Genomic DNA, 14,835 nt, shown 5'->3' on the forward strand with positions numbered 1-14,835 from the left:
AAATGGATCAAGGACCTGGGAATAAAATCAGAGACCCTGCATCTAATAGAAGAAAAAGTAGGTCCTAATCTCTATCATGTGGGATTAGGCCCCAATTTCCTTAATAAGGCTCCTATGGCACAAGAATTAAAATCAAGAATCAAATGAAATGGATTCAAACTAAAAAGCTTCTTCTCAGCAAAAGAAACAATCAATGAGGTGAATAGAGAGCCTACAGAATGGGAGCAAATATTTACCACAAGCCATCAGATACAGCACTAATCTCTTGGATATATAAAGAACTCAAAAACTTAACACCAAAAAAGAAATAACCCAATCAATAAATGGACCAAGGACCTGAATAGACACTTCTCAGAAGATGATATATAATCAATCAACAAATATATGAAGAAATGTTCATCATCGCTAGCAATTAGAGAAATGCAAGTCAAAACTACTCTAAGATTTCACCTCACTTCAGTCAGAATATCAGGTATTATGAATACAAACAACAATAAGTGTTGGCGAGGATGTGGGGAAAAAGGTACATTCACACACTGCTGGTGGGACTGCAAATTGGTGCAGCCATATGGAAAGCAGTATGGAGATTCCTTGGAAAATTGGGAATGAACTACCATTTGACCTAGCTATCCCTCTCCTCGGTCTATACCCAAAGGACTTAAAAACAGCATACACAGCCACGTCAGTGTTTATAGCAGCACAATTCACAATAGCTAAATTGTGGAACCAACCTAGATGAATGGATTTAAAAAAATGTGGCATTTATACACAGTAGAATATTAGTTAGCTTCACAGTTTTTAAAAGGAATTAGTACTAATTTTTTTTTTTTTTTCTTCTGGTGCTGGGGATTAAACCCAGGGCCTCATGCTAGGTAAATGTCTTACCACTGAGCTACATCCCCAGCTCCTAGCATTAACCATTTACACATACAATTTAAACTTTTTATGCTCTTTATAGGAAATTGGAGGGTAGAGGATAGAAGTAAAAGGAAAAAAAAGAAGTCACCCACTGTTCTCACCTCTCAGATAATTATAACTAACTTTGCAGGGACCTATATTCTATTTTCTTCTGTCACTAGTTTGTTTTGCTAGTTTTGTGATTTTTTTTTTTTTAAATAGGTCTTTTTCTTTTTTTTTTTTTTTCTAGTTCTCGGCGGACACAACATCTTTGTTGGTATGTGGTGCTGAGGATCGAACCCGGGGCCGCACGCATGCCAGGCGAGCGCGCTACCGCTTAAGCCACATCCCCAGCCCCAGTTTTGTGATTTTTAAGTAACTACAATTGCATCAGGATTGCCAGAATAGTAAAAAATTTTCTTTTGAATTTCTGAATAAGCAATAAATAATTTTTTAAATATGTTCCAAATGTTACATGGGAGGTATTTATACTAACAATTGTTATTTATCTTAAACTCAAGTTTGAGCACTCTGTACTTTATCTGAGCATATGAATGACCTAAACACTTCCTCAATTCTGGTTTTTGTTTTGTTTTGCAGGATTGGGTATTGAACCCATGCGTTTTTGGTAACCACTGAACTACATCTCTAGCCCTTTTTAATTTTAATTTAATTTTTTTGTGGGGGTGAGCACCAGGGATAGAACTCAGAAGCACTTGACCACTGACTCACATCCCCAGCCCTATTTTGTATTTCATTTAGAGACAGGGTCCTCACTGAGTTGCTTAGCCCCTTGCTTTTGATGAAGTTGGCTTTGAACTCGAGATCCTCCTGCCTCAGCCTCCTGATCCTCTGGGATTACAGCTGTGCACACCATGCTCTGCCTTTTTATTTTTCATTTTTAGACAGAATCTCAGTAAACTGCTGAGGCTGGCCTTGAATTTAGGATCGTTCTGCCTCAGGCTGCTGAGTTCATTGGGATTACGGGCATGTGCCATGACACCTAACCATTTTAAATTCTTAACAAATACTGCAAGCTATTTTTAAAAATGATTTAAACAACTTATACCACATTAGCCATGCCCAAGACCCCAGAATTTTGTTTTTTGGAGGTGAGGGTATTGGGGATTGAACTTCAGGGCATATGACCACTGAGCCCCAGCCCCAGACCTTTTTTTGTATTTTGAAACAAGGTCTCACTGAGTTGCTTAGCACCTTGCTTTTTGCTGAGGCTGGCTTTGAACTCCACTCCTCCTGCCTCAGTCTCCCCAGCTGCTGGGATTATAGGTGTGTGCCACCACACCCATCTAAGACCCCAGATTTCACCTTTACCTGGGGTCTCATCATTTTAAAAAATCTTTGCTAATTTGGTTGCAAAAGTTATTTAGTTTCACTTTTGAATTTCTAAAAGGCTTGCATGAGTCTATTTACTAGTGAGTTTGCAATTTGTTACACATGCATGCAGTGGATATTTTCTTTCCGTTTAGATTTCTTTTTTTGTGTGTGTGGGGCTGGGGATTGAACCCAGGGCCTTGTGCATGCAAGGCAAGCACTCTACCAACTAAACTATATGCCAAGCCCTTGTTTAGATTTCTTGAAATTTATTTACTAGGGTATTTCAACATTTTTACAGATTTATATGAGTCATTAACTGACATTAAATATTTGAATTAATATGTGTATATATGTGCATAGATGGTTCCTGATTTATGATGGTTTCACTTAGGCATTTTTGACTTTACTATGATATGAAAACCATCCATGTTCAGTAAAAACCCTAATTTGAATTTTCATCTTTTCCTGGGTTAACAATATGTGGTATAATTCTCTGTGAGTGGCAGTGAGGTACAGATCCCAGTTAGTCACAAGATCCCTAGGGGAAACAATGGATACTCCACAGTATACTATGTCACTAAGCTATGATGTTTGATAGATTAGTATATTAGATACATTTTCCTTTAAGATATTTTTAATTTATGATGAGTTTATCAGAATGTAACCTTCATAAGTCAAGGAACATTGTGTATGTGTATGTGTATTTGTATGTTATGTATCTCCACTTGCTGAAAATATAAGCAAACTGTATTCCTAAATTAGAGTGAGAAATATAATTGTTATATTGTTACAAGTTTTTGATTCTGGAGATTGAATCCAGGGCCTTGTGTATGCTAAACACATGCTCTTCAACTGAACTATACCTTCAGCCCAACAGTTTTTTAAAGTCCTCTGTGAAGGAAAACTTCAAAATGTTGTCCTAAGGCATATTAAAGTATAATAAGATTAGTCTGACTTTAGGGCTGGGATTGTGTCTCAGTAGTAGAGTGCTCGCCTAGCAGGGATTAGGCACTGGGTTTGATCCTCAGTGCCACATAAAAATAAAACAAAGATATCGTGTCCACCTAAAACTAAAAAATAAATATTAAAAAAAAAAGATTAGTCTGACTTTAAATTTGGTTGGATCTTACTTTTGGTCAGTAGAAGCAACTTTCAGCTTGACTTGATAAAGAATTATCAATGGAGGGCTGACGTTTAGCTCAGTAGTAGAGTGGTTGCCTAGCATGTGTAAGGCACTGGGTTCGATCCTCAGCATCATATAAAAATTAAATAAATAGGGCTGGGGTTATAGCTCAGTGGTACAGTGCTTGCCTATCACATGTGAGGCACTGGGTTTGATTCTCAGTACCCACATATAAATAAATAAAATAAAGGTCCATTGACAACTAATTTTTTTTAAAAAATTAAATAAACAAACAGAATAAAGGTACTGTGTCCATCTTTAAAAAAAGGAATTATCAATGGGTAATAAAAAAGTCATAAAAAGGTCTGGGGCTGTAGCTCAGTGGTAAAATGTTTGTCTAGCATATGTAAGGCCTTGGGTTCAATCCCTAGCACCAAACACACACACACACACACACACATACACACACACTCCATAAGAACAAAAATGACTTCTCATAATTTCTAAGATTCAAGGAAAGATACAAAACAGTAAAACGATGGGCTGAGGATGTAGCTTAGTGGTAGAGCACTTCCTTAGCATGTTCAGGGACATGGTCTCAATCCCCAGCACTACATATACATGCCCATACTCACACCTACACACAACTACCTCTAAAACAATACCCAGAGACTCTACCACCAAAAGAAACAAAATAGTTCCTCACCAGATACTTCATCCTTTTTCCTCTTCTTTGGCTTGGAGGCAGTAGACTCACAAGCTGATACAGATGATTCTGAATGGCAACCTATTTGGGGCACAATAATCTCTTTTAGACCTAAAAAATAAGATTTCTGAGTTACTAATACTATCCAAGAGTAAGTATGGACCCCCATTTAGAGAAAAACTAATTTATAAAAATCTAAATCCCCAACACAAAAGATGGAATGATTGCCGCTTTAAAATAAGTTCCTTGAGCCCGGCCTGATGGTGCATACCTTTAATTCCAGTTCCTTGGGATGCTGAGGCAGGAGGATCACAAGTTGGAAACCAGCCTCAGCAACTTAGTGATACCCTGCCTTAAAAAAATAAAAAGGGGGCTGGGGTTGTAGCTCAGTGGTAGAGTGCTTGCCTAGGACATGTGAGGCCCTGGGTTCAATCCTCAGCACCACATATAATAAATAAACAAAATAAAGGCATTATGTCCATGTTCAACTAAAAATAAATTAAATAAATAAAAAGGGCTGGGGTTATAACTTGGTCGTAAAGCACCCTGGGTTCAATCCACAGTACCACATAAAAATAATGATAAAAATAAGTTCCTTGAAAAAATTTCCCAAAACATACGCATTTATTCATAGATCATTAACTTGATAGAAGACTCTACAGAGTAATATAAAACTAAAAGTTGGGAGCTGCTACCTGCTAATGATCATGAAGAAAATCATGAAGAAATTAAAAGTGTACAGCTGGGCATAGTGGCACATGCCTGTAATTTTAGCAACTTGAGAGGCTGAGGCAGGATTTTAAGTTGGAGGTCATCCTCAGCAACTTAGATCCTATCTAAAAATAAAAATTAAAAAAAGGGCTGGTAATGTAGTTCCATGGTACAGGGCCCTTGGGATTGATCCCCAGTATCAGTACTGCCAAAAAAAAAAAAAAAAAAAAAAAAAAAAAAATATATATATATATATATATATATATGTAAATGAAAACAAGAGACTTGATGAAGATGCTTCTAAAGGTCTTTTGATTAAGGTGCTAGTTTTCCCTTATCTTCAGGTAGGAAACAAGAGTGAAAGGGATTTGTTCTTTTTTGCTGTTGTTGTTAACATAAAACAACTGTGAAGTAAAACAAAGTAAAGCTAAGGTTGCTAGATTTATTGCCTCAATAAAAATGCCCAACTCTCTTCATCAAATTTATCCATCCAACAAATCAACCAAGCAATCAACCTTTATGCTGACTGTGATTAAAAGAAGGAATGCTTTTCATTTGAATTATCCAGCAACTGTTTCTGAAGGTTGCCAGGACAATCTCCAAATCTATCAGTGAAACTCTTTCATTGCTATTTTAGAAAAACAGAACTACGCATCAATCATACCACCTACCGCTGGAATCAAAATTTAGGAAGTCTGAGAATTCCTGAGCCAATGTCTCATCACTAGCAAAGGCACAGATGCAAGCAAAGAAATGAATGCATCTCTGGGCTGCCTCTTCCTTAGAAGAGCTTGACTTGTGCGATTTCAGAGTCTGACAGGAGCAGAAGAAGCGGCGCTCAGGCAAGCTTTTGGCACTGATTTTCTGCACAAAAGATGTATGCAAATATCCCAAACTATGCTTCTGGCTTGCCTTGCATTTCACCACCAAGATGTTTTTAGTAATCCTCTGTACCAGGGGACCCGTGGGTTCTGTGGCCAACTGCCAAATGGTCTGTTTGGTTTCTGGGGAGGCCTGCATGGCATTCAAGACTGAACTCTTCAGGGTCAGAGGGGTAGCTTCTGCCTGGCAATTCACTGCCAGTTTGATGTGTTGGCATTGGTTTTCCACAACGCCTTGGGTAGCAGCTTTCAGGCAGGATGGGACGTAACACCGTCCAGAGCTCAGCTGAGTGATGATAGTTCCATCTACTGTCTGGATTGTCGTCTCTGAAACACCAAGCTCCACAAAGCATCGGTAATCAGGACCCCGGTCTCTTTGCCGTACAGAGTAGACCTGCAGATCAGAGCCTGTGATGATTTTGACAGCTTCAACACTAGGCTGCTTCCGTGCACCATAGCGAAATATGGTTCCACATGTCTTGTTCTTACAGCTCAGGCCCCGGGTTCCATTGTATGTGCCGCAGCGGGGACACTTTCTGATTCCCCTCAATGTGGCCTTCCCCAAGTCAGACAAAAAAGCTGGGACTTTAGTCCTCAGAGAGTTTGGTTCCATTTTTCACAGGCCCTAGGAAGACAAGCCCATTAGGATGAGTACACAATCACACACACACACACACACACACACACACAGCTGAAGTCACTTGTAATATTTAGCATAGTGTGTGTAAACTATCCAATATTTTGAAATCATATCACAAAACAACATAAATCTAAATCATCAAATGAAATAAAAAGTGGATAAAACTGGGGCTGGGGTTGTGGCTCAGTGGTAGAACACTTGTCTAGCACATGTGAGATACTGGATTCGATCCTCAGCATCACACACAAAAAAAAAAGGTATTGTGTTCAGCTACAACTAAAAAATATACTTAAAATAAATTGGATAAAACTTTTCTTTCTACTTCTCTATACATTTAAAAAATTCTACTGTAGCAACCAAAGCATTTTTTCCACGATCTCTTCTGTAAGCATTTGAAGTAATTTCACCAAATTTGTTTTATCTGGGTTTTGGTTTTGTTTTTTGGTGCTAGGGGCATTCTACCACTGAGATACAACCCCAACCCTTTAAAATTTTTTTTTAGTAAATTGTGAGGCAGAGTCTTGCTAAACTGCCCAGTCTGGCCTTGAACTTAGGATCCTCCTGCCTCAGCCTCCCAAATCACCGTGATTACAGGTGAGCACAACTACATCTAGCTATTTAATCAAATCTTTAATGCATAGATGTTTAACTTAAGCAAGGACTAGAGAACAGGAAAGACAAATTCTTTCCCTTTCTCCATTCCCCATAAAACCCAGTCCAGTCCTACCTGTACTAGCTGCCAGGGCATCTGAAAAACAGTGTAACCTGAATTTATAAGACTTAAAGTATGTTTCGTTAGTTTGTGATCATCAGAGAGGACAGGTAAAGGCATGATCATTTGCAGAGTAAATGATACTGTTTAACACAAAGTCTTCTCAATTTTGAATTCTATGGTGTAACAATGCAGACATTCTGCCTCCTCCTTCTTGACCAGCCAATCGCAAAGCTCCTGCCCAATGTTCCACAGTCAAAGATTCCCACTTCCCTAAGTGGAGATTTTGGTGGTCTACAAGTAAAACAAGAAAAAAATATTAATATCATACAAAGATGAGATGGTTCAGACAGAATACAGGCTGGGAGTACAGTTCAGTAGTAGAGCACAAACTTAGCATGGGTGAGAGCCTGGGTTCAATCCTCAGTGCACACACACACACACAAAAAAAAAAAAAAAAAAAAAAAGATAACAAAAGAAATAAAAATCACAGAAGCTAAGTCTTTCACAATTATTTGAGAAATAGTTGACAAATTGTTATGGAAATGGTTAAATGTTTTATACTTCTAACTTCAAGAAAGTGAAACAATGTTAACTTTACTCCACCTCCAGTTGACAAGAACACCTAGAGCCATGATATAGAATTGGCCAAATGTTCATCTTTCCTAAAAGTAATATATTACATTCCTAAGAGTGCTTTATGGCTAGGCTTCCTGTTGCCATGTCCTGAGCTGCTTTCCTCCACCATAATCTTCTACTATGATGTTCTGCCTCATCTCTGGCCCCAAGGAATGGAGTCAGCCATCCATGGACTAAGACCTCTAAAACCTAGATCATCATCATTGTAAAGAGGCAAGCTTGTCACCACACCCATCCAGTGCATAATTAAACTGTGGATTCTCTGCAAACACAGCTGCAATTGGCTTTTGTCTTCTGCAAAAGATTCACACAGTGAAAAGGTGTTTGATGGTGGAAGTCTCTAATCTCACTTATCAATGTTGTATTTTCAAGTCCACAGAGGTGCTAAAGGAAACAAAAAGAGCCTGTCTTTAGAGGAGATGGTAAAACTGAAGATGGAAAAAGAGCTGGAGTATAACTTTCGTAATTAATGCCAAGGAGAACAACCAGATCCTTCATGAAATATTTGTTGGTATTAAATTCAGATAAGACTAGAAAATTTGAAATCAGATATAAATGTCAACTATTATGATTTTATAAGTCAGCAAAACTATGAAACAGAAAAACATTTATTTAATGAACATTGATTGACCAGGTACTGTTAAAAAAAAGAGTGCTTTACATTTTCTAGATTGCTTTCACATTCATTATTTCATTTGCATTTCACAATATAAGATATCTCATTTAAGCCAAACAATTGCTCTATAGATGAAAATAAAGAAATTATGTAATTCCTTCCTTTCCAGCCAGCAATATTGGCAATGCTGTTTCTGCAAACACACAAAAGTACCAAGTTTCTACCTGTGATTTTCCCCCTCAATATTATGAAAAATTTCAAGGATATAAAATTATACAGTGAGTTCCTCATGTGCCCACCCATTGGGTTTTACAATTAACATTTTATTATATTTGCTTTATTATGTCTAGTTATCCTTCCTCTGTCAGTTCCTCTCATATTTTGATGTATTTCAAATTAAAAGCCCCACATGGTGACATACACCTGTAATCCCAGCAGTTTGGGAGGCTGAGGAAGAAGGATCCTGAGTTCAAAGCCAGCCTCAAAAACTTAGTGAAGCCCTAAGCAACTCAGCAAGACTGTGTCTCTAATTAAATATAAAAAAGGGCTGGGGATGTGGCTCGGTGGTAAAGTGCCCCTGGTTCAATCTCTGGTACACACACACATACACACACACACACACACACACACACACACACAAATTCCAACAACAAAAAACAAAAACAAAACAAATAACAAGTTTGGCATGGATATCATTATCTAAATATTTATTTATACAGTACTGGGTTTAACTCAAGGGCACTCTTACTACTGAGCTACATCCCCAACTGTTTTTACTTTTTTATTTTGAAACAGGGTCTCAATAAATTGCTGAGGCTAGCCTCAAACTTGCTATCATCCATCTTCAGTCCCCCTAATCACAGGGATCACAGGCATGCACTACCACACCTGGCTAACATTCAATGTTTTAAATATTGAATTTTAATGCTTTTTAAAAAAGTAATCTGATTTTTAAATTGGCAGTTAGCATTGTTTTCCCCCCAATTTCAAAGGACGATTTACTTTTTTTTTTTTTTTTTGTAGCATTGATTGAACCACTTAGCAACATCTGTAGACCTTTTTATTTTGAAATGATCTCGATAAGTTGCCAAGGCTGGCTTTGAACTTGCAATCCTCTTGCCTCAGCCTCCTGACTCACTGGGATTACAGTCGTGTACTTCCATTCCCAGCTTTTGCTGTTTGCTTTATGCCCTGTAGAAGGCAACTTGCTGGTATCTTTCAAAATTACAACTGAATATTTGTTCTTTGGGAACCCAGGACTTGGCACATGTCAGATAAGTGCTCTATCACTGAGTTACAGCCCCAGCCCTGCATATTTCTTAAAAACAACAATCAACAATAACAACAAAAGACTTTCATGGGCTGAGGATGTAGTTCAAAGGCAGACTGTTTGCCTAACATGTCTAAGACCCTGAGTTCAATCCCCAGCACTGAAAAAAAATAAATAAAAAAGTTCAACTTTGGAACTTATTTTGTAGAAAAGCTACAAAGACAGTACAAAGAATTCCTGTATATGCTTCACCTAGTTTCCCCCAAAGATTAATATCTTACATAACTATGAGACATCTGTCACAATAAGGTTTAACATTGGTGCGATACGACTCACTCTACTACAGACTTCATTTGGATTTCACCAATTTTTCTAATGCCTTCTTTTTAAAAGAATAAACTGTCTACTTCAGAATAATTATAGATTTTCAGAAAAGCTGCAGATAGAATAGAGTTTGCAGATACCCCTAACTCATTTTCTTCTAACATTAACCAATAGTGATGTACTACATATTACCACAGGACATTTGTCAAAACTAAGAAACCAGCAGAGGCACCTTATTAACTGAACTCCAGTCATAGTCTTCTTTCTCTCCAGGAGCCAATCCAAAATATCACATTACATTTAGCTATCATATCTCCTTAGTCTTCACAGGCCTGTGAGTTACTATGTTTCCTTGGTCTTAATAATCCTAACATATTTTGAAGAGTCAGGAATTTTATAGAATGTTCCTCAATTTGAGGTTGTTGATATTTCCTTTGCATACTCCTTTAGTATAATTCCACTAATAAGAATTTATCTTACAGGTTCCCACATGTGTAAAGTGAGGGAAATATAAAGCTACTCACAAGCACTTTTGTTAACAGTAGAGCTCACAAATAACCTAATGTTCTTCATAGATGAAACTGGATAAATTAATTATGTCATACATACATATACACATATGTAAAATGGAATACTTTCCCAAAAGTAAGGTTTCCTTATAGCTTTAAAAAAACAAAAGCCAGGCACAATGGCACACACCTGTTCCCAGTGATTCAGGAGGCTGAGGCAGGAGGATCACATGATCAAGGCTAGCCTCTGCAATTTAGTGAGACCCTCAGCAACTTAACAAGACTGTCTCAAAAACAAAAATATAAACAAATAACAACAACAACAACAAAAAACCCCCAAGGGATATAACTCAGTGATAAAGCACCCTTTTGTCCAATCTCCAGGTTACAAAAAACCCCCCCAAAAAACAAAAAAAACAAAAACCTGGGAATGTAGCTTAGTGGTACCAATCCCCAGCAACACACACACACACACACACACACACACACACACACAGTACATATTTGTGGATACCATGTAATGTCTCAATATATATAAACATTGTATAATGTTCAAATCAGAATAAACATATCTATCTCTTCTATAAATATATAAACATTCTAAGATACTGCCAAACTGTTGATAACAAGTGGCTGTACCATTTTACATTTTCTCCAACAACCCAAAAGGATTCCCACTTTTCTACCCCTGGCCAGTGCTTGTTATGGTCTTCTTCATTATGGCCATTTGATTAGTGGACCTAAAATGGTATCTCACCATGGTTTTATTTACAAATCTCTAGTGAATAATGATGTTGTGCCACATTTCTCATGCTTAGGTAATCATATGGAATATTTATGCTGTATCAAAGAAGCCAGACACTAAAGACCACACGTTATGTGATTCCACTTAAATAAAATATCCAGAGGGCTGGGGTTGTGGCTCAGAGGCAGAGCGCTTGCCTAGCATGTGTGAGGCACTGGGTTCGATTCTCAGCACCATGTATCAATCAATAAATAAAGGTCCACTGACAAAAAAAAAATATCCAGAATAGCAAAGTATATAGAGACGAAAGCAATTAGTAAACTGGACACAGTGGTGCATGCCAATAATCCCAGACTTGGGAGGCTGAGGCAGGAGGATCCTGAACTTGAGGCCAGCCTCAACAATTTAGTGAGACCCTCAGCAACTTAGTGAGACCCTGACTCAAAATAAAAAGGGCTGGAAATGTCACTCAGTAATTAGTGCCCCAGAATTCAATCCCTAGTGCCAAAACATAAATTTAAAATTAAAAGAAAGAATATTAGTGGTTGCCACAGCTGGAAGAAAGGGGAAATTGGCAGTTAACTGCTAATGGGTATGAGGTTTCTTTCTGGAGTGATGAAATATAGTGTGGATATACTAAAACCTTTAAATTGTAACACCTTTTAAAAGGCTAAATTTTGTTATATGAATATTTTAATGAAGCTGTTATTATTTTTAAAAAGACAAAAATATTTGGAATTCAAATGCCAAAGGTCTAATTTCCTGAGTTTTTAAAAACCAGTAAGAAAGGACTGGGGTTGTGACTCAGTGGTAGAGTGCTTGCTTAGCATAAACAAGGCACTGGGTTCGATCCTCAGCACCACATAAAAATAAAATAAAGATATTGTGTCCACCTAAAGCTAAAAAATAAATATAAAAAAACCATTATGTCCACCTAAAACTAGGAAATAAACATTAAAAAAATATTAAAATTCTCTCTTAAAAAAATCCTTTAGAAAAAAGGAGAAAAGACATTAAAAGAAGGTTGAGAAAAAGAAAAATTAAAAGTGATTTTAAATATGTGAAGACACTCAACCTTGTAGTAAGGAAGAGGCAAATTTAAAACAAGGTAACAGGGCTAAGTACAGCTCTGTGGGAAAGTACTTGTTCCACATGTTCAAAGCTCTAGGTTCAATCCCCAGCACCACAAAGTGAAAAACAAAAAAGATAACAACAGCAAAAAACCCACACAAACACAAAAAAGCCAAGATAACACTTTGGCAAAGTGGAAAAAAAATAAGAAAATTATCACTGTATTCATGAGAATGGGGAGAAACATTCTATACTGTTATTGTAAAACTCTTGGAAGAGATGTAAATACAATAAATGTCATATACATACTTTGCCTTAACAATTCCACTTATGATACTGCATGTATTCTCACATGTGCAAAAAGTATATAAAGGATACTCACTGCAGAATTGTCCATAAATACAGAACTATAGAAACAGTCTAAGAGCTCATCAGTAGAGAACTAACATAAGAAAATTTTAGTGTAATCACACAATATGCTATTAAAAAGAATCAGACAACAGCCAGGTTTGGTGCAGACCTATATCTCAAGCTACTCAAGAGGCTGAGGCAGGAGGCCTGTTCCAGGACAGTTCTGCAACTTGGTGAGACCCTGTCTCAAAATAAAAAATAAAAAGGGCTGGAAATCTAGCTCAGTGATAAAGCACCTCTGGGGTCAGTCCCAAGTACAGAAGGGAAAAAAAACATATCCGGGGATATAACTTAAAAGTAGAACACTTCTGATCTGGATCCCCATACTGCAAAACAAAATAAAACAAGAACTGAACAGATGTATGTGTACTGTGGTTCAAATATCAACGTATATTGTGAAATGAAAAAAAAATTGTAGTACTTTGCTTATAACATGCTATTCTTGGTTTTAAAGGGGACAGAGAATAGGGGTGTATACATGTGTATGAACGTTTACTGCCACAGAAGTGATTTGTGACTAGGGAAACAGTGGGTCTGGAAAGAAGACTTACCTTTCACTGTTTTGTACTATTTTAATTTTAATGTGTGCTAGTACCACTTATTACAGATTCTGTATTGAAAGCATATACAAACACTTAACTTGTAAAGACCCTGTATTTGAAAGATGGAAGGTCTCTAGGTAGTCTCTTTTTGGAAAATTTACAAAACAGTCTCCTTAGCAAGAGAATGTAAAGGGGCTGGTGATGGAAGAGTTAAGCCCTGACCGCTCCCTGAAGTGGTGGGTTTTCATCCTGGTTCTATCTGGCTGTGCAACTATATAGTTTGCAGAATGCTTTTTAACGCTTGCGAAACGGTTAGAAGTGAATGAATGACGATCATGAATGTAAATACACACACCGATTACACACACACACAACTACACGAGTACCCTCCGTGTGGATAAGCCCTTTCTACGCATTTACTCATGTAATGCTCATACGAGCCTGTGAAGAATTGCCCATCTTGGAGATGAAACTGGCTGAGATTTAACGAAATTGTCACAGCCAGCGGTCATCTAACATGAGTTTGTAATGTGCTGGATTTCCTGTCAAACCACAAGTGAGAGGAGACGGCACATTAGCCCTGTACTGCCTCGGAGGGAAAAGACATCCTTCGGGGACACGTCTGGCCGCCGGCCTCCAGGACGCGAAACTCCCGCTTCCGGGGACCCGCCTGCCGCGAGACGCACATCCCCCGGGACCTGCTTCCCGGCATCCTACCCGCGCGACCGCTCACTTCCGGTACTAAGTAGGCCCAAGCAGAAGCATCACCTCGTCGGCATCCTGTTCCTTGGATAAGCTCTCCTCCAGAATCCCCAGCCCTACACCCCTGTCCCAACGCGTCGGGGCCCTCTCTCCATACAGTCGTCTTACCGGCCCTGCGCCCCCCCCCCCCCGTGAGCCCCAGGGCCCCTCGCGGATGACCGCCCTCACCTCTTCTCTCTTCGCCTGCCGCGGCCTTTTACAAACATGGCCAAACTGTTCGCTTGTAACGGCGGTCGTTATTGGTCAGAGCCGCCCACGCGCGGCAAATGCCCACCCACTTCAGCTCGCTTCGTCTTATGGGAATTGTAGTTTTCTACTCCTGGAGAGCGCTGAGAACTTCCGGCAGGATCCGGTGCCGCTTAGGTTCTGTCGCTGGATTTAACCCTACTGGTGTGGAAGGCACCAACACAACTCCAAGGAAAACCGTTACTTCAGACCCGCAAAAATCATGTTTCTGTGTATAGTTTCACTGGAAATTGATGCAAAAGTCGTCTGAGATTTTCTACTCTAGCGGATGTCGTGATTTTTGTTTAGAGATCTTGCCCACCAAAGTGCTTGTTGTTTCTATCTCTTGTATGTTTATAATAAGTTATCCTTTCCTCCCTTAGTTAGTTTGACCTATTGAACGTTTTCCCTTACAATGAGCCGAAATTGGCCTCCTGTAATCCTAGTTCCAGTCTTGGAACCACACAGAATAAACTCAAAATCTTTGAACATGATTGGAGACAGCTTCCCAATACAATGTGTCTCAAAGTGAGGACTCAGAAAACCCTGTGATGAGATTTTCTGCACCCCTCGCCCTAGTCTAGCTGCTTCCTTCTAGTGGCGCTGTGGGCAGGTTCTTTACCACTGAGGAAAAAAAAATTTTTTTTTGGTGGGTTACTGAGGATTGCACTCAGGGGTCACTTAACCATCAAATCAAAGTCATGGTGATGCACATT

The 14,835-nt window shown here is 38.6% G+C and overlaps 1 protein-coding gene across 8 annotated transcripts in view; it reads right to left on the bottom strand.

Annotated features, from left to right (window-relative positions):
• Positions 1-14,136, bottom strand: part of C12H2orf42 (chromosome 12 C2orf42 homolog) — a 34,800-nt gene extending 20,664 nt beyond the window's left edge. For 3 of the 8 annotated variants that reach the window (XM_026405108.2, XM_026405103.2, XM_026405109.2), the window contains exons 1-4: positions 13,901-13,979; positions 7,021-7,299; positions 5,444-6,278; positions 4,062-4,172 (exon numbers count right to left, since the gene is read on the bottom strand). In XM_026405108.2, coding sequence (XP_026260893.1) covers positions 4,062-4,172; positions 5,444-6,266 — 934 coding nt within the window. In that variant the 5' untranslated portion in view covers positions 6,267-6,278; positions 7,021-7,299; positions 13,901-13,979. Of the gene's footprint in view, positions 1-4,061; positions 4,173-5,443; positions 6,279-7,020; positions 7,300-10,553; positions 10,647-13,849; positions 13,980-14,062 lie in introns of those variants that run through there. The other 5 variants (XM_077791828.1, XM_026405107.2, XM_026405102.2 and 2 more) reach the window with 5 other exon arrangements.
• Between the last annotated feature and the right edge of the window lie 699 nt (positions 14,137-14,835).

The sequence above is a fragment of the Urocitellus parryii genome, chromosome 12 (genome assembly GCF_045843805.1).
Source record: "Urocitellus parryii isolate mUroPar1 chromosome 12, mUroPar1.hap1, whole genome shotgun sequence".
NCBI classification, from domain to species: domain Eukaryota; kingdom Metazoa; phylum Chordata; class Mammalia; order Rodentia; family Sciuridae; genus Urocitellus; species Urocitellus parryii.